Below are 26068 nucleotides of genomic sequence, written 5' to 3'. Positions count from 1 at the left end.
TTTGACTGGTACTGTACGTGTTGGTTATATTTTGTGTTAATAATCTGAACCTGCAAAGTAACAACAGCTTTCAGATAACTCTAGTGGCATTAAGAGTAAAAAAAAAAAACCACATAACAGATAAATAATAAATGTATTATTGTTACTACTACCTCTAGACTGTATATAAGGTAGTTTTGCTGTCAGGTTGCACAACCAGCTCTGCTCCCAGTAGACCACATGACACTAAAAACCTCTGCAATACAAATACACTGTGCAATACAATAGTTCTAATAGTTTCTGTCTGTATATATAATATTTACTGTGGCGTTACTGTGGATTCTTTACTGTTTTTTTATTGCTCATTTATAATACTTATTTGCTTTTTTTTTTTTTTTTTACTGTCTCTTGTTTGCACTATCCTCTATGCTGCTGTAATCCTGTAAATGTATATTTTAAATAAAGGATTATCTTATTTTATCTTATCTAATCTTCCACATTTGTCCTACAGAGGTCCACGTTTCTGTTTTGACACCCGGGATTTGGATCAGAGTGAGCGCTCCCTCTCCACTGATGATCTCCGGCGTCCAGCCCGTGGTAGCCTAGCCTACCGAGCACGTCACACGTCGAGCGGCGTAGCGAAGTTCGTCACCGTCGCTGTTGGACCTGCTGAAGCTTTCGAGGGTTCCGATCGGTTCCATTTTTGTTTTGGTTTAAATCCAGACCCCGAGCGTCGGCCCCTGTTGACCAGTTGTTTCTCGATCAACAAAGACCGCGTGGACTGTGTTAGTCTTTCACACGAACACCGGAAGCCGCGCAGTAAAGCGAAAGTTGAGGCTCGAGATGAGTGTGGAGGCGTACGGGCCGAGCTCCCAGACCCTCACCTTCCTGGACACCGAGGAGACGGAGCTGCTCGGAGCCGACACGCAGGGCTCCGAGTACGACTTCACCGACTTCACCCTCCCCAGCCAGACGCAGACTCAAGGCCAGACCCAGAGCCAGCTGGACAGCCAGGTCTGAGGCTTTCGCTTTTCACAGGGAGGCTCATTAAAGCGCGGTTAACCCACGTTAGCTAGGCTAGCTAGGCTAGCTGGGTTAGCTGCATGCTAGCCCGCTATTATTGCATCCAGCGCTACCTAGCTAGCTCCGTGTTAGCTCGCTGCTAGCTTGCGAGCCCGTTCCTTAAACTCCTAAAGTAATGTTATGGGTCGTATCACGTTGGTCTTTAAGTGTTTAATGCAAACCAGACACGGAAGCTCGACTTTAATGACCGACGATGACAGTCAGGAGCATTTACAGTCTGTCCACTTATAGTGAGTTAGCTGTGGTTTCCGCGCTGCGTCTGCTAGCCGCTAGCTGCTAATCGTTAGCATTCCGTTTGTTTAGTAAAGCTTCTGTTGTGCTGCAGGTAAATGGTCCTGATGAGGGTCTGCTCAACGGGGGGTTGGATGACTCCGTGGCCAAAGCCAGCCAGCTGTTGGCCGAGCTCAACTTTGAGGAGGATGAGGAGGACACGTACTACACCAAAGACCTGCCTCTGCACGCATGCAGGTAGTGAGAGAGGAGGCACACCATGCCTCGATGTCTGTGCCCCACAGAGGAAGTGATCTTAGGGCTGTGTTTTTCTTAATGATTAATCAATACTGTTTTCATAGTGCTTATTTTTTTGTGTAGTCCCTCATCTTGCAAACCACACAGAACCTAACATTAATAATTCTCACCAACAGGTACCACTTCTCTGATAAGCACATTATACTGTCAAACTTCACAAGTAGTACTCATTTGAGACATAATCACTAATGAAACATAACACACCAGCCAGCTACAGTGCTGGTGTCCATTCTATTTTTTTTATAATTACAATGCTGGATTTACATTCCTGTAAGCATTCAGAATTATACTAAATATACATTTACATACATGCGAAAAAGAGTTTTAACTGTAGAAGTTATTGACAAATGTAAAGATATGATCTTAAGAAAAAGGAGGGTAAAATGATATTACTGTAGTTATACTTAAAGCTTATTGTATATATACCTTGTTCGGATGAAGTTCCTAAACAGATCTTGGTTAGGAGTGTTTGTCTTAGGAAAGTAATAATTTTCAGGCACAAATTATTTTTGAAGATAGCACATTCATTTGTTTTTGACAATAGTTGACTTTTAGAAATCCTAAGTGGCAATCTTGAGGTTTCATTCCTGGTTCATGTAGAATTTCTATTTGAGTGAAAACAATTGAATTGTGTCCAGAGTTTTCAGAGTTCATGGTTCCATTTTTTTGTATACAATGGGAATGAAAAATGTAAGATCATCGTTTAACTGTGAGTTTTAAAAAGTCCTGTATGTCGAGAGCAGGAGCCCACGAAATTTCATGTGAAAACATTTTTATTGTTGAATTTTTTTAAAAACACATTACATGTTGGATACAATATGCTAAGTCCTTTGTCACTAACTGTCATGTGTGTATTTTCTTAATAATCCAGCCTTTTGTCAAGTAAGCATGGCCTTGCTTTTGGCTAGGCAAGATGTGCACATGTGCCTTTTTGACTATATACTGCTGTAATACAGATAAGGTTTTGATACATTGTTGTTTTTGCAGCTACTGCGGTATTCACGATCCAGCATGTGTGGTGTACTGCAACACGAGCAAGAAGTGGTTCTGTAATGGACGTGGCAACACATCTGGCAGGTGTGTAGTCTCTACTCACTTTCACCTTATTCCCTCAAATATAAGCACCAGAAAATTAAGCTACTCAAATGTATACACCCCACTTAAACTTTATATTATAATAAATAAATAAAAAAACAACACTGCAATAAATGTGAGTAGTCTGCTATTATAACCAACATCACAATCAGCTAGACTTTTGCCACGCAGATGATGAATGACATTGTTTATTTGAAACTTTAAAGTGGTCTATTTTGTCTGTTCCTCTTCTGTGCTGTGGGTTATTATGTGCTGTTATGCAAATTGTAAATACATTTCTGCAGCAATGCTACCAAGGATGACTCTGACTCTGTGAATTACAGCCACATTGTGAACCACTTGGTGAGAGCCAAATGCAAAGAAGTGACGCTGCATAAGGATGGGCCGCTGGGCGAGACGGTGCTGGAGTGTTACAACTGTGGCTGTCGCAACGTCTTCCTCCTGGGCTTCATCCCGGCTAAGGCCGATTCCGTGGTGGTGCTACTCTGCAGGTAAGTGCGTGCTGCGGCCTTGTACAAAGACACACTGTCCTGTAACCAGTGTTCATACTGGATTGGTCCAGTATGATCTGTCAAGAGGGTCATTCATGATAGCATTGACAGTCATTATACGCTGCTCTGCAGGGTGAGCTAGCTAAATATGCAAATCCTTTCTCTGAAACTGGAAGTTTATCAGGAGGTTTGTTTAGTTTTTTCAGCCTTGCGTTGCATGAGTTGTCATCAGGTTGTCAGGCATCCTGATGCTCAGGAAACCGATGCAGAGTCCCTGAATAGTCAGCCAAGTGAGAAAAATACACTTTTATGGAAACATTTTTACCCCTCATCAGGGATAGACAATCTTAAACTTAAACATGTTTATGAAGTCAAGAACATTACCTGAATACAATTTTTATTCAAATTTAAAGCTAGCTGCTCCAAAACAGCTGCAGGCTAAATTATATAAACTAGTATTAACACTAAGAATAATTTAAAAATACTTTTCTTTTATATACTCATCTGTACAAACTATGTAATGGTGACACTGTTTGTACCTAAAACATATATTTGGCATCTTGCTTGCACTGATTAATATCCAAATTAATTATTCAACAACCTGTTAGATTCCCCCCAAATTTGACTTGACTGTCACACAGAAGTGAGAAATGCTCTGTAGTCTGCAGCTGTTGTTTGGGGAACTCCCTGCTGATGTCCACAGACCTTCATCTAGTGCCTCCTGCTCTGTGGCAATTACTTTAGCCTTCTCTGTGATCATGCAGATAGAAGTACTTTGAGAAATTACAGCAGGAAGACCGATTACTGTCAAATTCCACACGTAAGCTATGTTTTCGTTTATATGAACCTTGTGTCTCCATGCAGGCAGCCCTGTGCCAGCCAGAGTAGCCTGAAGGACATCAACTGGGATAGCTCGCAGTGGCAACCACTTATCCAGGACCGCTGCTTTCTGTCCTGGTTGGTGAAGATCCCATCGGAGCAGGAGCAGCTTCGGGCCCGTCAGATTACCGCCCAGCAGATCAACAAGTTGGAGGAGCTCTGGAAGGTATACAGCTGACAGACTGGGAGGCTTTTTCTCAAGTTATACATGTTTACAGCAATGCTGAGTGGATGGGTGTAAACTTTAAGTTCTTTAGCACAGACTAAAGGTCTTTAAGTGACAGCTGCTTACAGGGATTGTAACCACCTGTGGCATAACAGTTTTAAAAGGGATCTGCCACCATACAGTAGGGTTTGTGTGTGGAATAAGACTTTGCGATAGGATGTTTGATGTACTTTGGATTGACGTTTGCATTTTGTGTCCCCTCAGGACAACCCCACTGCCACCCTGGAAGACCTGGAGAAACCTGGAGTGGACGAGGAGCCCCAGCATGTGCTGCTGCGCTATGAGGACGCCTACCAGTACCAAAACATCTTTGGCCCTTTGGTCAAACTGGAGGCTGACTACGACAAGAAGCTTAAGGAGTCCCAGGTACCTGAACTGCACTTCTGAGTAGGAAACTTTGTAACTCAGTGACTGGTGTTTTTTTCACTTGGATGTCCATGGTTGGTTATATGTCGCACAGTTTGGTTGACAATAAACAGAAACCCAGTCTTCAATTATATAGTTTCAAATATACTTTAATACACACTGGACACCTAAATATGATGAACAACATAATGCTCTTCCCCTTCTGCTGCTGTGATTCAGACCACATGAAGACATATTTTTGTTGCGAGGCATCTTGCTTAAGCTCTGTTTTTTAAGCAGAGTCTCTAGTGTTGCAGGAATAATGCCATGGTGATGTTACCTTATGCCTTTGACCTTTTATTATTAGTTGATTTTAAAGTTGTATTTTTTTCTTTTTTTTTTCCTTCTGCAGACCCAAGACAATATTACAGTCAGGTGGGACCTGGGGCTGAATAAAAAGCGGATTGCCTATTTCACACTGCCCAAGACGGATTCAGGTGGTAATTCTCTGAGTTTGACTTCCTCCCAGTGGTTCTGTGGTACAGATAGAGCCCCCCATCTCCCTTCAGTCCTGAGAGTTGCACGCAACCTCCCCCAACCCTGCATCTTTTGGTGGCATGTGTGCTTGGTTATGTATTTGTCTCTGTTTTTGTAGTGGGTTTTTGTGCGTGCACGGTACTGTATCATTTGGTTTATAAACATAGCCCATCCTCCTCAGTTTATTTGTAGGTTATTCTGAGCATAGAAGTGTGTCTAACTTGTGTTTTATGTCAATCCCAGATATGCGGCTCATGCAAGGTGACGAGATCTGCTTGCGGTACAAGGGAGACCTGGCCCCGATGTGGAAAGGCATAGGTCATGTCATCAAAGTCCCCGACAGTATCCTTTACACTGTTAGCAGTTGGATATTTATCATACACTCTTCAATATATTTTGTCTCCTGTGAGAGTTTTCAGTCATAGGATACACAATGGTCTCTCCTCATCTTCCACTGCATTCAATATGAATATTTCGGTTACACACAAATCATCTCTTTAATTATAAAACTAGACTGGTGTAGACAACATAATGTTTACTTCCTTAACAGCCCGTGTTTTAAGACTATGGGGATGAAATTGCCATTGAGTTGCGAAGCAGTGTTGGAGCACCTGTGGAAATCCCCCACAACTTCCAGGTTGACTTTGTGTGGAAATCCACATCCTTTGACAGGTAGGCTCAAATGTATAACCCCAAATCCCTAATGTGGTTCATCATATTTTTTGTATTACTCCACATTACAGTACGTCATATTTTCCCTCCCATAAACAGTGCATAGAACTATATTGTTTGTATTTTTTACAGGAGGGACGTTTGTGTTAATATGCCATGTCTATCATTTCTAAAATAAAGATGTCAGACCAAAGACAGAGGTTCAGAGATGAAAAAGTGATAATGACTCACATTTGTGTTGATGCAGGATGCAGAGTGCCCTGAAGACTTTTGCGGTGGACGAGACCTCGGTGTCTGGGTATATTTACCATAAACTGCTGGGCCACGAGGTAGAGGATGTCACCATCAAGTGCCAGCTGCCAAAGCGCTTCACTGCCCAGGGCCTGCCCGACCTCAATCACTCACAGGTCAGAACTCCAAAAACAGAGTCCCTGTGATTCATCTCAAACCATGTTATCCGTTGTGGATAACATTTTTGGTTTGATCTCACACCATCATTATTGCATTATATTAAGTTGTGTGGGTTCTTTCTCAGGATAGACATTTGAAGAAATATTTGATCTTTATTTGCAACAGTTTACCTGGCCTGAATACTCCATTTGTTACTTGCTTGTTCAGGTGTACGCTGTGAAGACGGTGCTGCAGAGGCCTCTGAGTCTGATCCAAGGTCCTCCTGGCACTGGGAAGACAGTCACCTCTGCCACTATCGTCTACCACTTGTCCCGACAAGGCAACGGGTAAGAAATTATTTTTTATTTTTATAAATACTTACAGAAATCTGTTATTTTATATTTATTGTTATTCCACAACTCTATTTTACATAATTGTTACTGTTTTAACTCTCTATGTTGTGTATGTGTGTCTGTTTGCAGACCGGTTCTGGTGTGTGCTCCAAGTAACATCGCCGTGGATCAGTTGACGGAGAAGATTGACAAGACTGGACTGAAGGTCGTCAGGCTTTGTGCTAAGAGCCGGGAAGCCATCGAGTCTCCAGTATCCTTCCTCGCTCTGCACAACCAGATCAGCAACATGGACAGGTCAGTGGCATGTTGGGAAATTGACTCTGGACTCAAAAGTTATTATAACACTATTCTAGTGTTATAATGCTAGTCAAAGCAGAGGCTTGGCACTCCATAGTTATTTTTTAACACCACTATGTTCTTCCTCTCCTGTCACTTTTACCTCAAATTTCACCAAGTTTTCGTGCTCATACTCACTCTTGTCCAGATTCCTGGTACCTTCGTTGAGTAGTGTTTAATTGACACCAGAAGTCTTTTCAACAAACATTTTTAACATACCCAATTTATCTTTTGGTTATGTGGCTTAACTAACCATAACAACCGAGATCTCGCTAAACAGTCCCACAAAGCTGGTTATCAACTCGCCCATTCAACCCAGGGTTTCTCAATCTGGTTATGTGTGCGTGTACAACGCGGTGTTGGCAGCATATGACCGTTCACAAACATGGAGAAGTCTGCAGTCAGAAGAGCAGCACATTTTAAAAATAGAGAGAACTATGATATCGGACAAATACGTAGAAGTTCAACAAGTAATTCAAGCTGAAAGCAACACAGTTTAAACTGCCAAACAAAGGAAGGACAGCTGGTAATAAACTGACTACTGTGTGAATGTGTAAAAATGCTGACCGGGAGAGCATGAGTAGAGCTGACTTTAATTACATCTGTATATTCCGTTAATGTGTCAATGAAATGTATTCTTATGGCATTTATGACAATATTTTAGCCGTATTCCTTCAGCTGTATTTCTTCAGCTGGCAAGTCCGTCTGACAGCTGCAATCCCGGCAGCTGTTAAACAGAGTTGGGAGCTTATAAGAAATACATTTAAAAACATTACTCAAAGCATTAAGAAGGTTTCCTTCCATAACTTATAATTGCATTATACATTAAAGTAGCAAAGTAAGGCTGCATCCATCTGTGACTGTGAGACACGACTCTGACATGTCACACTGCAACACATGGCTCAAGAAGCTGAATATGATATGAATGTATGATGAGAGAATATAAAGGTTTTTTTTTCACATCACCGGGACTACAGCTGAAAGAATAAGGCTAAAATATTGTTACACACACACCATAAAAATAGATCTTCAACATATTCATTTACCAGAATACACACATTTAATTATAGTCAGATCTATCTATGAGACAGTGATATTATAAATCTGTTAATTTACGTTCACACAACGACACACTCAACGATTTCATTGAAAAAACAAAGTTAACCCTGAAGTAACATCACTAATCCCCAATCCTGCTTCGTGGTACAGGCCTCTGAAGGAAGGTTGCATAGGGAAATGAAATTGGATGTCATGCATGACTAATGTTTATGCCAACAAGGACACCCAAATATTTTAAAATGGCTGACCTTGATCTAAATTTGATTGACTTGGGATTTTGGCAACAGAAGAATATTGAGTCCCTCTCTCCATTTATTTCTGGACCTCAGTCACAACCCAGTTGAATGTGAACACACAGACAGATATATTACACGTTTAGATTCAGTGTGACTTCCACTTCCAGAGGATATGAAAATGAACTGTCCATTGAGAATGAATGTCTATAAATTGACTCAGAATTCATAGAAAAAGACGCTCCTTATTACTACAGAACTCGCCTGAGAATCTTCAGGACTTTAAGTTTTCTTCAGGATCGCAGTAGTCCAACTAAAGTAATGAAGTAATCCAGCGATAAATGCATCTAAGTTTATAAACTGACTCCATGTCAACATTATCCTTCCTGTTTACATCGACGGCAGGGTTATTTTTACTTTTAAGATTTGTGCCCTAGATTACAGATAATTTTTTGAAGTGTACATCTCTAGTGTGTGTTTTCTGTAGTAACCCTGATGTGTCTTTGTCTCCCTAGTATGCCAGAGCTTCAGAAGCTACAGCAGCTGAAGGATGAGACCGGTGAGCTGTCATCTGCTGATGAGAAACGCTACAGGGCTTTGAAACGCACAGCTGAGAGGGAGCTGCTCATGGTGAGGAGCTTCAGAGTGTTAAACCAAAATGGCCCAAAGTTGAAACTCGGTTTACCAAAAGGCCCGCTACAATTTTTGAGGCTAATGAAACAAGTAGTTTCTTCCATGCATTTTCAAACTGATTCTGACTGTTCTAATTCTTTATTTACAATATTCTTTTTAGTTGCTGCCCACTGCTATTAACTAAGATTGGTTAAATGCAGATGCTAAGTTTCACTACGTGCTGTTGTTTGTATGATGGTCCAATAAGAATACACTTACAGTTAGACCATTGGTGTTAGTAATCTCCCTACAGAAACAATTCCATCTGACAGGAGGACAATTTGTCATAATAACAGTGGAACACCCCCTGGTCTTTCACCACGGTTTCCTGGCTCCCTCTTCTGTTTAATAGTTGTAAATTGTCATCTTTGTTTTGCAGAATGCTGATGTTATCTGCTGTACCTGTGTCGGGGCTGGAGATCCTCGTTTGGCCAAGATGCAGTTCCGCTCCATCCTGATTGATGAGAGCACCCAGGCCACCGAGCCAGAGTGTATGGTGCCTGTGGTGCTTGGAGCCAAGCAGGTACACATTCACGCACACAGCCTTATAAAAACTAATCTCCACCTACTACAGCAGGCTAACTGTAGATGGTAGTAAAATGAATGTGACCCATCAGTTAACTCTTTGCTAATTCATACACCTTGAATGCAGACTGGCCATTTGTAGCGTAGCTTCAGCCAGCCCTGACTAGGGTAGGACAACTGTCCGCCTCTGCTCCATAGACTCTCATGCAATTGTTTCAGATTTTCTTCATTTTCAAGCTTGTCATGATTAATGTGTGTCTCATTTCTCTATGGAGTCAGTTTAACATCTTGTATATATCCCTCAAACGCATATTGTAGACTCTTCTGGCTGCTTCTTTCAGGAATAGCTATTTGTTTTGCCAATAATAAGATGATGTTTCTTCAGGCAGTGCAGTTGGTGACAGTGTGGCCTCCATGGTAGCCCTGACAGTTTGACCAAGTAGCATTTGGGGACAGGGCTTAGCGAAGGGTCAATTGTCCATGTTTTATTTTCACTACAACTATGAATGTAAAAAAAAAAAAACATTTTAACATTGAAGGACCTTGAATGTTTCTGTTGAAATCAGGGCGTTCAAGCAGCAAGATACAGTTGGGAATGATAATAAATAGTAAAAAATAGAGTGGTATCATAGAAACATGTGCAACTGCTACTGTCAGCATTTACTAAAATGTTTAATCGATATCTCGACTCAATTAAATTATATGGCCGACAATATGAATTATATCCTGTCAAGTTAAGCAAAACTATTTGCCGTGGACATCCAGAAACAAAAACTTGTTACATTATTCTGTTATATTAACCTAACCGTACAACTTGTGTGACTCATCTTCCTCCTCCCAGCTAATTCTGGTGGGTGATCACTGCCAGCTCGGTCCTGTGGTGATGTGTAAGAAAGCAGCCAAGGCAGGTCTGTCCCAGTCCCTGTTTGAACGCTTGGTGGTTCTGGGGATCCGGCCAATCCGCCTGCAGGTCCAGTACCGCATGCACCCGGCTCTCAGTGCCTTCCCCTCCAACATCTTCTATGAGGGCTCTCTGCAGAATGGTGTCACTGCAGGTTTGTCAAGATTCAGCAGTTCATTATCTGGTTTGATGGAGGAATGAATTGATTTTAATTTACACTTTGGCTGGTACATTAGCAGGAAACAAGGTCTGCAAACTGCTTTTAAGACTAAAAATGTAATGTCATTTTAATTCTCTCCTCAGCTGATCGCATCAAGAAAGGCTTTGACTTCCAGTGGCCGCAGCCAGACAAGCCCATGTTCTTCTACGTGACTCAGGGTCAGGAGGAGATTGCCAGCTCTGGAACCTCCTACCTTAACAGGTAACGTCACACATTTTCTTTGGTTACTTTGACTAATTAACCTCAAAGTTCTAAATAATTCATAATATGCAAAGTACATTGACGACATTTCCTGGGAAAGGGATAGCTGTAGCCAAACGCTAGGGAGTGTTCTCCTACTGCCTTCACATCAAAACCAGTATGGCAGGCCTAAATGGTTGCAATACCTTAATGAGGAGAAAGCTCTCCGTTTGTCAATCATGATCAACCGGACTGCTGAGCTCAACTCCACAGAACACTGAAAGGGGATTTCCTTAAATCCGGATCACAATCTCTTAAAGATAATCTTCTGATATACATAAATTAACTTCATTGAAGGAAGGCTGGAACCTCAGAGAAGCGAAATTAAACTTGTGCAGTTATCTGTTTTTATACCTCAGTAGTATTTTATTTCATTTAAATAGTGCTGTGAAAGTTCCATCAAACTCAACCAAACAAATTACATTTTTGGGCACCTATAGCAAGTAAAATAATCCTGATCCTCATTTTGCAGGGAGTGCAAAGTTAAGGCACCATAGAAATGATTTACATGTTTAAGCTAGCATTAGACTACTCCCATTAACTTCAGATGTAACTTTCAGAAGATTGAGCAGTGCCGTATTTATGTGATGTTGATGTTTTTAAGGACGGAGGCTGCAAACGTAGAGAAGATCACCACCAGGCTGCTGAAGGCTGGAGCCAAACCCGACCAGATCGGCATCATCACCCCGTACGAGGGTCAGCGATCCTACCTGGTCCAGTACATGCAGTTCAGCGGCTCCCTGCACACCAAACTCTATCAGGTAGCACACATATCTGAGACACACTCCTGATTAGAGATGTGTCAAATTTAAATTCAAATTGATGCATACTTTCATTATAATTAGTGAGATTTCTTTGTGGTGTTGAAGAAATTGTGTTCCTCTGTGTTTACTATGCATTCTCCCCCTCATCCTGCTCTTGTCCTGTCCCATTATAGCAAGTGGAAATTGCCAGCGTGGACGCCTTTCAGGGCAGAGAGAAGGACTTTATCATCCTTTCTTGTGTTCGTGCCAATGAGCACCAGGGCATCGGCTTTCTGAATGACCCGCGTCGTCTCAACGTGGCGCTGACCAGAGCCAAGTAAAAAACTTCTTGCTGATAATTATGGCACAGCACACAGCCAGCTCATTAGTTTATTATGAACTTTTTATTTTCCATGTAGAAGCTAATTGGGAATCATTAATTTGACAGACCTGCTGCTTTTGATTTTATTTTATAGTCACTTGCTGAATGAATGAATACACATAGTATACAGCCTGTAACAATGTTGACAATTTGGTTAGACTTGCCTACTATTAATTGTATAGAAGTGTGTGTGTGTGTGTGTGTGTGTGTGTGTGTGTGTGTGTGTGTGTGTGTGTGTGTATAGTAGGAATAATTAGACCACTTCATTTCTACACACAAAAAACTGAATAATTTAAAAGATGTTTACGATTCTGCACAGAGTTTAGTTCAATACAAAATGTTCTACCCCGTCACTAAGCAACAGTCTCGTGTGTGTTCTGAATGAAGGTACGGCGTGATCATTGTGGGAAACCCCAAGGCTCTCTCCAAGCAGCCGCTGTGGAACAACCTGCTGAACAACTACAAGGAACAGAAAGTCCTCGTGGAGGGTCCCCTGAACAACCTGAGGGAGAGCCTCATGCAGTTCAGCAAGCCCCGCAAACTGGTCAACACCATCAACCCTGTGAGTAGAACATACTACTGTATGTGCATCCATCATGCTCTGGGGCAAACGTAATCACTAGACAAAAAAAAGCCATTTTAAAGACATTTACTTGAGCTCTATTTTTTGATAATCTAAATAATTCTTTGTTGAAGCCCTAAATCTGTTAATTATGCAACTGTATGAAATGTTGATTATCTGGTGTTTTCCAGGGGGGACGTTTTATGAGCACTGCGATGTACGATGCCCGTGAGGCCCTCATCCCTGGCTCCGCCTACGACCGCAGCAACGCTGGTATTCATTTAATATGTATTTAGTTTCTTATGGTTTGACTCAAGATAATAATAATAAATGCCACTTTTTATATCAATAGCTTGCATACAGTCAGGCAAAACATGGCTTGCCTGTTTTTTATATATTAAAACTGACATTGAGTCTTGTTATGCACGCTCTGTTTCAGCCGGACGTCCGTCCAACATGTACTTCCAAACACACGACCAGATTGGCATGATTGGGGCAGGCCCCGGTCATATGTCCGCTATGAATATTCCCATTCCCTTCAACCTGGTGATGCCACCAATGCCTCCCCCCAGCTACCTGGGCCAGACCAACGGCCCTGCTGCAGGTACAGTACAGCACTGACATGGTCCACTGAGCCATTACATAAACTGAAAATAATAAAACTGGTCCTGTTCGTTAGAGTGGGGAAAAAAAATGTAATCTCACCATAGGAGAATACCGCATTATGCAAGGTTGATCAGGGTGTGGAGAGAAATTTGTATATCTTTTAATGGTTAAAAATAAGATTATCCTAAAATGATAGAGGTAAAACTACAGTGTGGACTTATATTACTACTTCATGTAGTGCTATAAACTTGATCAAAAGGACTGAAAATCCACAAGTTACAGGGATCAAATCACTTTCACACACTTATTTTTGTCAACCAGTAATAATCTCAAATTTAACAGTCTAGTGTAAATAACAAATGACCTTAAAAATATGTTTGTTACGAAGTAGTTTTTTTTAGTCAAGTGCTGAACTTTTTTTTTCCCCCATCAAGGTCGTGGAGCTATGAAGGGTAAGCCTGGGCGTGGCGGGCGGCAGAGGGTCCGAGGATCAGCACACCAGGGTGCCAGTCAGGGTAACGGACCAAACAGCCAGGCCAGCCAAGACGGGGCCTCCCAGCCCTTCTCCCAGGGGCCGCTGACACAGGGCTACATCTCCATGAGCCAGCCTTCCCAGATGAGCCAGCCTGGCCTCTCCCAGCCCGAGCTGTCCCAGGTATCATACCACTGTCACATAGTGAAAGAAGATTTATCAAATATGTTCATGACAGTTAATGGTCATTTATTTATTTTTAATCGGTTTCGTTTCAATTCATACATTGATTTTTATTTTTTATTTATTTAGAAAATGGAACAAATACTTGTTTGCACTTTGTGAATTATTGCTTGCTCATTATGTACTTTATATTGAAGAGTATATACCTATAAAAGTTCTGACAGCTCTGATCCAAGCCTCTATTGTAGTATATTGTATTGAATTTTATTTATTGAGTGGTATAGTTAAAGATATAGTTTCAATGTACTGGTCACATTTGTTCGTAATCAGAATTGAGCAAATGTAAATATATATATTAGATCAAATATATAAGTCTGCCTTAGAGGAGCTTAGGCGCTTCTGGCATTGATATTACTTGTAAAGGTACTACTTTTACTTTATTTTATTTTAGTTATATTTTATCCCTTTTTTTTTTTACTTGTGAAATTCAATTTCGATTCTCATTTTGTTTTTACATGTGTGATCTTCCTTTTTATGCATATTTAATAAGCATTATTGGTGGGAGCCTGTGACTTACGATTTTCAATGCCAACGACTGCTGGATATGATTTATTAACAACTTGAACTTAAAAAGTTGTCTGCAATGATGTTTCTGTCCTCCTGTTCTCCAGGACAGCTACCTGGGCGATGAGTTCAAGTCCCAAATCGACGTTGCTTTGTCCCAGGATTCGACTTACCAGGGTGAACGTGCATACCAGCATGGTGGGGTGACTGGACTGTCACAGTACTAAAGTGTAAGTACATAAAACATAGTAACTTTGTAGTTATAACAAAGCACATCCGAGGTTTGGAAAGTAGTCCAGTTTTATCAAAGTTGTTTCGTCAGACTTTTTTTCCCACTCTGTGATGGTTAAACTATAATTAATCAGTGGTTTACATTGCTGCCTTGTAATTTCTATATCCAAAGTGCTCCCACACTGCCGAATTTTGGCTCTTTTTTAGATTCTGAGATTCAAGTGAAGGGTTAAGTAGGACAATTTAGCAGATTATTAAATAATTTAGTACTGTATTAGTTAATTGTGTCTCATTGAAGTCCTTATGATCTTCCACTGGAAGATAAACAATACTTTCAGTTGGAGACATCTGACTCGAGACATGTTCAGGTCTCTGCTGAAGGCAGTATTGCTTGTTGCATTTGAGCCAAATATAAAGTTCTCTTTTTAAATCCTCATGTTTTTGTGTCTTGCAGGTCACTTGAAGAAGGGAGCTAGGCTTGAACTGAGCTTAGTTCATAAGCTTTTTAATCTGGGAAATAATAAAAACATAAAATGGATACCTGTTTTCCTCTGCTACAACCGAAGCACCACCGAGTGAAAGCGACGGGATAGCGAAACCAAACCAATGACCAGCGAGAGAAATAAGAGGGTAGAAGACGAGGAGAGCACGAGCAGACGGACATGGCGATGGCAAGAGAGGCCGAGTCAACAAGCGAGAGGCAGGGACCGATGCCCGTGCAAAGTGAAGGAAGGCAGTCGAGAAGATGGCGGCGTGTGGTCGAGCTGCTGAGGGAAACGGAGGGGAGATCTCAACGGTCTCTCGTGGGAATCCAAATGAGGCTCAACTCCCAACAAAATAATTCAGCCAACCCCTTCAACCGACAGCCTCCAGGAAAGAAAGGAGAGCCATCATATCTTCAGACGGAGGTCGACGCTTTCTAGCTGAATTTGAAGAACTTGTTCTCCAAACTTGCAGGGGGGGGGATGATGACATAAAGCCATCGAACAGGAAACACAAAATCCTCATGCTAAAAGTCGGTTGGTTTCTTAACCTGTTTCTCTTGAATTTGGTTTATCCTGGGAGGAGAGCGGCATCAACAATCTCCTAGATGGCCCATAAGCCTCAGCAGCCCTGTGAAGGAAGCAGCAGTCGACACACCTTCTCGGAGAGGAAATAAAAACATGGTTTCTGTGCTTGAGTCTGAGATTAAATAGCCTTGGATTGAAATACCTTTCATTTGCCCTGAGAAACCACTGGCTCATTCACAAGGTCTCTAACGGGGTGGTTTCGACCACACGCCAGTGGTGAAGGGGCACAGGGATTTCAGACTGTTTTTCAAGGCATGACGCGCAAATCCCACCGATATCGTGATCATCATGGGACAGTTTTTTCTTCTCTGAAGTACCTTTCTTATCACAGAGCACAAAATTGCCAATAAGTCATTGAAACTATCAAAACACGACCAGCATTGATTATTCAACTCAATGTCATTTGATGTTTCAGACGGGGCTTATCTTTATTTTAATCTTCTGGAAGCAGGGGTCGTTGCTGTCCTGCTGTGCTTCATGACCAGATGTCTTTTTGAAAACACTCTGCGTACGCTTAGATTGGCAAACGCTTGAATGCTTTGCATTGATTGATTACTCAGGGGATTGTGGACTGTCCACACTCATCACACAAATCCCTCCTCGAAGTGAAAGAAACCAAACAAGATGAGGAAAGAAAGGATGATCGTAGTCAAGGCTTACAGGCGGTCGTGGCAATCAATCCCCCAGAGGTGAGGAGTAGAAAAAGGAAGGTGGCTGAGGAAGAGAAGGATAGGAGAATTTCCACATCTGGAAAATGACTTCAGTTAAAGGTTGGGGGGTTAAAAAAAAAAATGTTGAGGGAAACATGTGGCATAGGACTGTTAAGTCCCAATATGTGACCACACATTAGATGTTAACCCAGTGTCATTTCACACGGCATTTTGATTTTGTGAATAATTTTCACATGAGCCGAGCTGAGGGTCGTACTCTCCAGCCACACAACTTCTCAGATAATCAGGGGTTGAAGAATTAAGGCTTTCACAAATGAGAAAAATGTAGAATCTCAACACAACCAATGTATTCTGAAAGATCTTTTGTTCCTGTGTGGATGAAAATATTTAGAAACTTTACTAAACCCCAGTTACACACAGTGGATATACCATCAGTACTGATTAAGTGATGGCCAGCAGATAAATGAAAAGAGAATGAGAAACCTGAATCAGTGCCTCAAACCAATCACCTTCACATACACAGCTGCAGCACAAGCATGAATGTAGTTAAAGATCAAACTACCAGCATAAACAAACCTTCCAGACATCAGAGGGCTCAATAAACTCACAGAAAAGGACTCGATGAATTTTATTTTTTTAATAAAATCAGGCCAGGTAGAGTTGAGGTCAGGTGGGTTATTCTTTAAAAGGATGGGCGGATGATTAAAATAAAAGCCACCTTCCTTCCTTCTATGTGGAGTATAAACAAAATGAAAGCTGGTAGAATTTATTTTTCCTTCTGTGGACTTTTGATTTGTGCAAAGCTGTTCTGCCTGCATTATGTATTCCTTGTAGAGTTCTCCAGATTTATGTGGATCCTAAACCTTTTTCCCTGAAAAACTGTGTGAACCTGAACCTTGAGTTGATCCAAACTTTGCTTTTGTCGGAGGATTCGCTGCTTCGTGTGTCACATTTTGTTCAGATGGGTGTTATTTAGCCATTTTGTGTAGTTTTACTAAATTCTGTTATCGTAGAAACTTGCTGACGAGGAATGAGGCGGACGCCGTTTCCTTTCTTCATGAGTTTTGTATCGTCTCCTCAAACTCTCCGAGGGATTGTAGTTTTCTTTATAAACTCTTCCAGGAAAGAACTTTCTGAACGCAGTAAGAATGTACTCCACTGTCGTTTCCCACCCGCTTCTCATTTCAGCAGACATGTGACAATCATGTTGTAAGTAGACGTTTCCATGTTTAATCGATTTAGAAATAGTTCTGTTTTGTTGACATTGTGCGAATCACTCTTCAGTGCAATGAATTAGTTTCCCCTATAAACCCGTTCTTCTGAAATCCTAACATGTTATAGCTTTAAGAACCTGCTGCCGTAATATGATTGCTTTGGTGTTTTTGTTTTTTTCCATCTTCTGAGCCACCATGAATTGCAACATCTGCAGTGATCATTGAAAAAGTGTTTCAGTTGTAAAATGGTTGTTATAAAGTTGCATCCAAACCCTTCATTTTCTGTCAACATGCAGAGATTGAGGGCTCAGCGTGACGTAAATACCTATTTGACACATCTTTGCAGTGAAGTTTCATCACGAAATGGTGGTTCCTTGTTAAACTGAATCAATAAAGGCTGTCAAATTGAGCAGTTTCATGGTATGAAATTCAAATTTAATTCAAATTTATTTGCAGATGCTCACAGAAACAAATATTACAGGTATTGTACATTAATAACACTTTGAGTATATACATGGGTCACAGCATGTTTCAGGCTGTTTTCTGTGCTGCCTTTTTATTCTTCATCTGTTTTCTCTTGGTCAGTTTCTTTTTCAGCTGTCCATGTTTCTGTCTCTGAATGCTCTCCTGGATTTTCAGTTTAAACTTTTTCTTCTGGCCCCGGATCTTCTCCAGCTCAGCCTTCCTCTTAGCCTCCAGGTCTGGATCCTGACACAGAAGTATGATCACAAATTAACAACAGGAAAATGCAACTCATTGGCTGGTTACAAATCAGATCCTTATTCCACTTTAGTTTGTAGTCAGTATTATTCTCCCAAACCTTTACAGATTGATGTTCGAATGGGCCCGTCTCAAAAGTGAAGAATTAAAGCCTGTTACAGTCTGATAATCCAACCAAATTACCATTTAATTTCCCTTTAGCACACTTTCTTTTTGTACAACTGAACAAATCAGAGATGATGCAGCAATCTGAAACTGCTCACTTTGGTACCACAATGACATCAAAAGAGGGCCTGGAGAGAACCGAAAGAATTGGTACTGATTGTAGACAGAGCCATCATTTAAGTTGTGTTCGAGTAATTCACTAATAATTATGTTTATTATATTAATTTAGTATCACAAACTTAGTTTACCATGTTTTAAAGGCCATTTCCTTTAAACAATTTATTGCATGTTCAGCTGAAGAAGTGTAGAACATTAACACTCCATTTTAACTATAACTACTGCCACATAATTCACAAAAACCGTAACATAAATTTACAGTTACATGTAAGTTCCTCTAGAGGAAATCACAGGAATGTAAAATAAACTGAAATTTGTGTTTTGTAGCTTCATCTTGGTAGTGTTCACACATTAAACTTGACATTGCTGCCTAATAAAATAAAAGTGAATGTTTGGTTGTAAAAAAAGAAAAGAAATCAACATACCTTCCCTTCCAAGATCATTTGTTTCCTCTTGTTGATCTCCTTTTTCTCATCAAAATCTGTTGACTCTAGTTTCTACATTGCAAAAAAAAGTTTCCCACAAAAACCGTGTTAGTAAGAAGATCCAGTACAAATAGTGTCAATTCTGAAAACAGCATGACTAAAGTATTTTATGTTAACAGACATTAAGTCAAAGAAAGGAGAATGTTTTTCTGTTTCTGACAAATCCATCATGAATTTAGTCCCAAATCTAGACCGATTCAATAAACACAAACTGTGGTGCATTAAACTACCAAGAGGTGACTGAATATGAAGAAAAGAGCGTCCGTACTATTTCACACTGCCGTCTGGTCACATTGACCTGAGTGAGGATCTTCAGGACTTCTTTCTCCACCACAGGATATTCCTTCAGCTTCGTCTCTGTGGAAACGCAACAGACCAGATTACATTGAGACACACCACACTTAAACACACACACTGGGATCTGGTGTCTCCAGCTTCTTGGAAGTTCCTGGTAGCTGGTTAAGGATAAGGAATTGTGTTCTAATCTGGTCCAGGAACTTGAAAACACTGACTCTAAGGCTTCCTGTCGTTTCCAGTTTAGTAATAACGGCCAACTATAAAGAATAATACATTTACATATGAGGAGCTATTAGCCATATTGATGCTTTGGAAGTGAAAGTGTTGGTGATCTTCCACTAACCTAATGGTGAGATCCACCATTAGGATTATTCTATCGTGTGTGACTGAACACTGGACTTTCTATAAACTTAATTTCCAGTAGAACAGATGTTCACTCTGCAGCCAACAGTAAAGACAAGCTGGCAGAGTTCACTTACTAGTCTGTCCTTCGATGGAGTGGACCAGGTGGATGTCGTACTGCGTCACCAGAGTGATGGACACTCCATTCCTCCCTGAAGAGGAAGAAAACCATGTATGAGCTGCATTTATTTTTGATGCGATATGATCCAGACCAGATATGTGGATGATGTCGTTTCTGATCTTATCACTTAAAAAGGAAAGTTAAGATTTACTAGGAGGTTGATAAAAGGTTACCTGCTCTTGCTGTACGTCCGACTCTGTGGATGTAGATCTTGGGGATGCCGGGGGTGTTGTGGTTGATGACGACCTGGACAGTCGGAATATCCAAACCCCTGTGAGTCAGAAAGAACAGGATGGATGTCAAAACAAGTTGACTGTCTACAGCTGATTCTTAGTCTGAACTCTGACAACTTGAGAAAGAATTGACAGATGCTAAACTTTTTTTTTTTTTAAAGTGTAAAAATGAAGGCCGCATCTTCCTTAAGATGTGACTGAGTGGAGCTTCTTACCTGGCAGCCACGTCTGTTGCAATCAGGATTTTGAAGACGCTGGCCTTGAACTTGGCGAGGTTTGCAAATCGTTGTTTCTGGTGAAGATAAAGAGCAAACGTTCATTCTGCAAGCTCCATTCACCTGCTTTGTGCTCGCTATATACTTGTCTTTGTCCCTTTAGTGAGACAAATATGATTTCAAGTTTGAGTAAATCTCTGCTCACATCATTCTCTCACGCAAAGTCAAGTGCTTTGTATGTGCAAATTTAATTGACCAGTAAAACAAAATTCTGATACAGCCTCTCTGATACAGGGTCAATCATAAACATAAAAATATCCTTCAGCAGGCCTCCGTTTCTAAAATTCACTCTTTCGCGGCGATCAGCCGGCTGCCTGTGTCACGGTGATGGATTAATAAAGTTAGCAAGTTGCACCAGTCTCACCTGTTTCATCATGGAGTGCAGGGAGATGGTTGGAAAGTTAAATTCCCGCAGCATCATGGTGAGGATTTGGCACATCCTTTGCAAGAGACAACCAATTATTTCATGTAAAGAGTATGTTTTTTTTTTTCATGTGAACTACACCAAAACAAAAATATTGTACATGCAAATAGACCCCTGGCTACAGATCACACTCAGGCTCAAGTTTCAAAGACATGGAAAATATATATTTTTAACCTTGTAAACAGAATTTCTTCCCACCTGTATGCCATTGGTAACGTATTTTGTTCCACTATTTCACTACAAATCACAATCAAAAACTCCAGCCTAAACAATCACCATGGAGTTGAATTAACAGCATACGATATTACAAGTTTCATAAAGGCTACAAGGTTTCCTTTATAAACCCTGCATTTCGTTAGGGTAAGACTATCTGGGCATGAACTATAAAAGGTATTGTAATTACTTCCGGGCTTCTTACTTGCATGTGTTGGTGAAGATCATGATGGACCAGTCATCGTGCTCGTCAGTAAACTTCTGGATCAGGTGGACCAGGTAGGCGTCCTTCACCTTCTCTGGAGTGAGGATGTACCTCTGGTCCAGCTCCTCCACTGTTCGTGTCCTGTTAACAACAATATTTCAAGGATTCCTATAGATAGATAGATTTTCTTCTGTTGCCACAGAGGTCAGAGATCATACTACAGAACAGAAACCTTCAAGCTGGTATTATTGATTCAGGCCAAGTTTCAGAATAAGTTTGTTCACTGGGATTTTAACGTAACTTTGAATAGTGTAAAGATAAAATCAGAATGCCTTCATATTCAGCAGCAGGGAAAAAGATGAAATCTGCTCGACAGCTCAGCATTCAAAAGCCTGTGTGCTGCAGTCATGTTCAGCCAGAAGAAAATGAGATGCAACTGTCATTTTTCTTCCCAAACCAAAGGACAGAACAATGAAATCAAGCAGTGATATTGTTTTGTTCTGCACCCACTCTTAGTCTGCTGTCACAGTTATTACATAATCTGAGATTTTAGCTGCTTTCTGCACATCTGAACCTTGAAAATGGTCTGACAAATGGTCTTCCAGCAGAATGCTCATTCAACCACACTTAACTCCCATTATTTGCACGGCTCTCCCTAACATCCAAAGGCATTTTGTGTGAGAGACACGCTTCAGTGATTAGTTTCAACTCAGATCAGATGACAGGCAAACAGATTTTCCAGGCCGGTGTCCTGTTTTATAACGCAAGATTTCTCACAATGAATGCATCTGAAATGAGGCACAAAACCTTCCACTGTTTTTAAAGAAAGGACCTGAAATAAGTGGTTCTATACCTAATAATACACTGAATACACCTCTGCAAACAAAGATTGTAACAAAGGTCAAAATTAGACCTAGTAACAGCTGTTAAATGGCAGCAGGGTACTCACTCTGACTTGCTCTCCCAGAAGAAAGGTTTGTTCATGGCGATGTTCTTCAGCTCGTGCAGGGTGTCAGTGAGCGTGGCGCTGAACAGCAGCGTCTGCCGTTTAGCCGGTAATGTCCCCACGATCGTCTCCAGGTCTTTGGTGAAGTCAGTACAACCCTGCTCCAACAGCCGGTCCGCCTCATCCAAAATCTGACAAACACACAAAAACAATGTTACAAACTGAAAAATATACACAAATCAATCTTTTTTTTTAAAAATTTATTGAAGTACTGACTTGAGCTCAGGATTTTGTTGTAAATTTAAAAATACCTGCCAACTTTTCAATATTATGTTTATTAGTTGTTTAAAAGACAGCAATATATATATATATATATATATATATATATATATATTTTAAGAATAAAAAGCTCAGTATCTTATGAAGTGTATGAGAAAAAAAAGTATTATCTTTCACACATGGACTTCTCTTTTGCATAATAATGTGTTTATATCGTGGTATTCCTAACATAGATCTAAATTATAAGAGTTCTGTAGCAGAGACAAAGCGTTGAAACTGGTTGGTCTTTCCTGAACTCACCAGAAACTGGATCTTGCTCATGCTGAAGGTGTTGGAGCTGCGGATGTGATCAGCCAGCCGTCCGGGGGTTGCTACGACCACATGTGGTTTGTTGGACAGCTCCAGGGCCTGGCTCACCATGTCTGTGAGTAACACAACGACGGCAGCACAGAGTAGAGGCTCAGATATAATTTAACAGTAACTCTCACCAGTTTTTGAAGCAGCTGTGCAACACTTTTAAACTCCAGCAGACTCTCATATTAAATGATTACCCATTCCACCGACGACGATGCAGTCTTTCAGACCCAGCGGCTTCCCCAGAACTCGAAACTGCTCTGCAATCTGATAGGCGAGTTCCCTGCATGACATCACAAATACAAACACCAATGCTATTCATCGTCACTTCTGCTTTTATTTTGAAGCTAACCGGTCCTTCACCACTTGTTTTAGATCACAAAAACATTTAATCTGGGAAAGACACAACCTGACTTGGCCAGTAGTGAGAAGAAAGAAGAACCATTTTAAACAATACATGGAAGATGGAGCTTTCTTTAAAAAAATTAATTAAAAAAAAGCTTATTTCCCATAACAATCAGCAGAGCATTCCAGCTTGAGCTTTACAGCACTGACCTGGTAGGAGTGAGCACCAAGCAGAAGATGCCATATGGGTCCTCTGACAGTTTCTGCACCACTGGAAGCACAAACGCAGCTGTCTTCCCACTCCCGGTCTTTGCACAGCCCATACAGTCCCGACCTGCAAGGAAAAGCACCTCCATTAATCCGCTCTACATGATGGTTTACTGATTTACTTCTTGGTAACTTCGGACGATTAAACGTAAAGTATTATAGTACCATCCCAAACTCCACTTAAAAAAACTGTTATTGTTGCTTTGCTTATCTACAAACACACACCTTATAGATCATCACTTTCTGATCCAGATATTTTTCTGATAAATTCAGCAGTCAGATCGGGGGAAAAAAATTACATTTATAGTTGTAGTTGACTAATAATTATGTCTATTTTGGGGGAGAAAGGCAATGGAAAACAGTCTGATTGCTTATCTCTGAATCGTAACCATCAGTTAATAAACAATAATAACAACAAGTTAGAGCTGACCGTCACATTAATGATATTTGCAGAAAACTATTGTATTAGCTCATTTAGACTATTTATCTTCCTCTAGGTGTTGTCTTTGCCTGATAAAAAAGAAACTATTTAATTGAGTTTTTTCTCAATGGAGATCTGCATCACTTCTCCAGACTGCTGACTGGCCCGTCCAAAAGTAGTCCAGAGGATATTAACACTTCTTACCTTCAAGTATAGCCGGCATGCAGTTTTCCTGGACAGGAGTGGGTTTGTCGATCCCCATCTGTTTACACTGTCTAACCAGCCAGTCTGAGAGACCCAGCGAAGAAAAGTCCGCCATTTCTGATTTACCTCGTCCTCTGGGGCTAGATGAAGAGTTCAGAGTACTTTATTTTACAAAATGTTAGCTGAAATACTCTACTTTAACGAAGAGTAAAACATCCTCGTGTGTTACTACACTGATAGTCGCAGTATGATTACGTAACAGTCCGACGTACGTATTTGTCTTCTTCTCCAAGTTGCGGCAGACTAGAGGTCGCGCATGCGCGGTGATGCCCTCTGCTGGTCAAATGTTGTATTTTGTTGCCCCGGCAGAAATGTTTATGTGATGTGAACTAAACCAAAATCACATATTTTGATAGGCTGACCCAACCTTTATTGTTAAATCAATTAGCTCCTTTTAACCTTAACGTTTAACTGCATTAGGTTGGTATTTCAATAAGGTCACATATTACAACTTGGTAAAGAGCATATATAGGCCTTCTTATGTCCAGGCATACTATATTTTACATAAGTAAAAATAGCATTGACAGAGTAGAAATACTTTGTTACAAGGGATGATCAAATTCTTATCTTTATTCTTAATAATACACTAATACAACATAATATACTTTTGTTATTTTTTGTATTATTAATCCGAATCGGCAGAGTAACTAGTATATACTAGTATATAATCAGATAGACATACAAAGACAGAATTGTGAGAATCGTGTTGTGTTTTCATTGCATGGACAAGTGTAAGTATGGACAGCTGTATCCCTTTTCGCTTCTGCATACCTCATTCCACTGATGTTACCATCGCATACTGTACAACACAGGATGTCTCCATCGGTTTACAGTGTCACTTTATATTCGACATTATGTGGAAACGAAATAATATGCTGTACAGAAACAGAAATCTAGAATTTATCAAATAAATGAATTGTTAATTAATTAAAGTAGCGAGTTATATGTGAGTTAAGTACCTCAAAATTTCACTAAAGCACAGTACCTGAGTAAATGTGCTTAGTTACTTTCTACCACTGGCCTGGTCGTGTAGAGCTTCACCTTCAAGCATATAAATGGGGAATATAGGAATATGCACCCTGACGACACATACTCTACTTAAGCCTACTTAGTGTTGGGCGGGCTCAGGATTATAGGATCTGTTGTGCCTTGTCATTTCAATATAAATTGATATTGTCATTTATAGCTGCATATTCACAAATAAATGTGCAATTAATCAAATGAACACAAAACATTCACTTGGTGGTGCTTTTGGGGCATATTGCTAGCTTTGCCCAGTTGGTGATCCAGCTTTGTGCGACATTATAGAATATAATGGGTCACATAAACACCTCCACAGTTCTCTACTTCTGATTCGGTTCAGCTTTTCCTGCCCTTCAGTGCCGCAGCACCAGAGGAGGCAAAACCCATAGCTTTGATTCATGAACCTGTTTTTATCTGCTCCTGTCCTTTAGTCAGGGTCTTTTGTTCCGAGTACATAATTAATGTTGTTATCTGAGATACAGAAAATATGGGAACATATGAGAAGAAAAACAATTAACACCTTCTTCTATTATGTTACATCCATGGGTATTAGCCTACTTAACTGTTGGTAGAGTTTATTTTCTTAACAATAAAATGACCACTCAGTCATTTAATATAGACAGCCTGTCCTACAGTCTCACCACTCAGAGCTTGATGATGAAGTGAGACAGAGTTTCAGATCAATAAAACACTCTACTTTCTCCATGAGACAGAGATATCAGGTGTCAGGTCTATATTTCGCGTAACAAAGAACGACTGATGCACAAAATAACTCGTGTTTTTATTGGGTATACAGCCTCCCGGTCTGAATAGATTTTAACCCCGAACTATCACCATAATTAGTTTTTACTGACCGTCTGTTCTTTCCTGTTGATATCACTGATTTGTCCCTATGACTGATCCGAAAGAATTAGTTTTGAAGCGCCCTTTGATTTTCATGAAGCTGATCCGTACACATCGGTCTGACATTTAGGAAATACAGAAGGAGGATTGCACTCACAAGCTTTTTTCTCCAGACAATTAGATTAATTGCAAAGCAGCTTATTTAGC

The 26068-nt window shown here is 40.6% G+C and overlaps 2 protein-coding genes across 2 annotated transcripts; one reads left to right on the top strand and one right to left on the bottom strand.

Moving 5' to 3' along the window:
- The first annotated feature begins 561 nt into the window (after positions 1-561).
- upf1 (UPF1 RNA helicase and ATPase) lies at positions 562-17871 on the top strand. The gene is made up of 24 exons (XM_054602255.1): positions 562-993; positions 1388-1530; positions 2578-2667; positions 3009-3176; positions 4041-4221; positions 4486-4647; positions 5039-5126; positions 5407-5505; positions 5727-5835; positions 6083-6242; positions 6454-6572; positions 6708-6872; positions 8722-8836; positions 9258-9401; positions 10245-10458; positions 10608-10725; positions 11369-11525; positions 11702-11844; positions 12277-12451; positions 12643-12724; positions 12891-13055; positions 13492-13712; positions 14384-14506; positions 14962-17871. Exons 1-23 carry the CDS (start codon positions 823-825, stop codon positions 14501-14503), a joined length of 3309 nt encoding a protein of 1102 aa, XP_054458230.1. The 5' UTR covers positions 562-822; the 3' UTR covers positions 14504-14506; positions 14962-17871.
- Positions 17868-24182, bottom strand: ddx49 (DEAD (Asp-Glu-Ala-Asp) box polypeptide 49). Its single transcript, XM_054602257.1, has 13 exons — positions 23936-24182; positions 23254-23377; positions 22896-22981; positions 22645-22766; positions 22069-22256; positions 21120-21260; positions 20642-20717; positions 20218-20294; positions 19943-20040; positions 19726-19800; positions 19218-19306; positions 18890-18961; positions 17868-18170 (listed from the first exon to the last, which is right to left on the bottom strand). Exons 1-13 carry the CDS (start codon positions 24048-24050, stop codon positions 17994-17996), a joined length of 1440 nt encoding a protein of 479 aa, XP_054458232.1. The 5' UTR covers positions 24051-24182; the 3' UTR covers positions 17868-17993.
- Between the last annotated feature and the right edge of the window lie 1886 nt (positions 24183-26068).

The sequence above is a fragment of the Anoplopoma fimbria genome, chromosome 8, assembly GCF_027596085.1.
Source record: "Anoplopoma fimbria isolate UVic2021 breed Golden Eagle Sablefish chromosome 8, Afim_UVic_2022, whole genome shotgun sequence".
NCBI lineage: Eukaryota > Metazoa > Chordata > Actinopteri > Perciformes > Anoplopomatidae > Anoplopoma > Anoplopoma fimbria.
The sequence above is the reverse complement of the archived record's forward strand: the minus strand, read 5'-3'. Positions and strand labels throughout refer to the sequence as shown.

Bases quoted from the DNA above. Each gene is read 5' to 3' on its own strand.
- upf1 (XM_054602255.1), top strand. From the start codon at position 823: ATGAGTGTGGAGGCGTACGGGCCGAGCTCCCAGACCCTCACCTTCCTG. The intron at 1,531-2,577 runs GTAGTGAGAGAG...TTGTTTTTGCAG, and splicing joins CTGCCTCTGCACGCATGCAG to CTACTGCGGTATTCACGATC. The intron at 13,713-14,383 runs GTATCATACCAC...CCTGTTCTCCAG, and splicing joins CCCAGCCCGAGCTGTCCCAG to GACAGCTACCTGGGCGATGA.
- ddx49 (XM_054602257.1), bottom strand. From the start codon at position 24,050: ATGGCGGACTTTTCTTCGCTGGGTCTCTCAGACTGGCTGGTTAGACAG. The intron at 23,378-23,935 runs GTAAGAAGTGTT...TTTTCCTTGCAG, and splicing joins CATGCCGGCTATACTTGAAG to GTCGGGACTGTATGGGCTGT. The intron at 20,295-20,641 runs GTGAGACTGGTG...TATCTTCACCAG, and splicing joins TGCACTCCATGATGAAACAG to AAACAACGATTTGCAAACCT.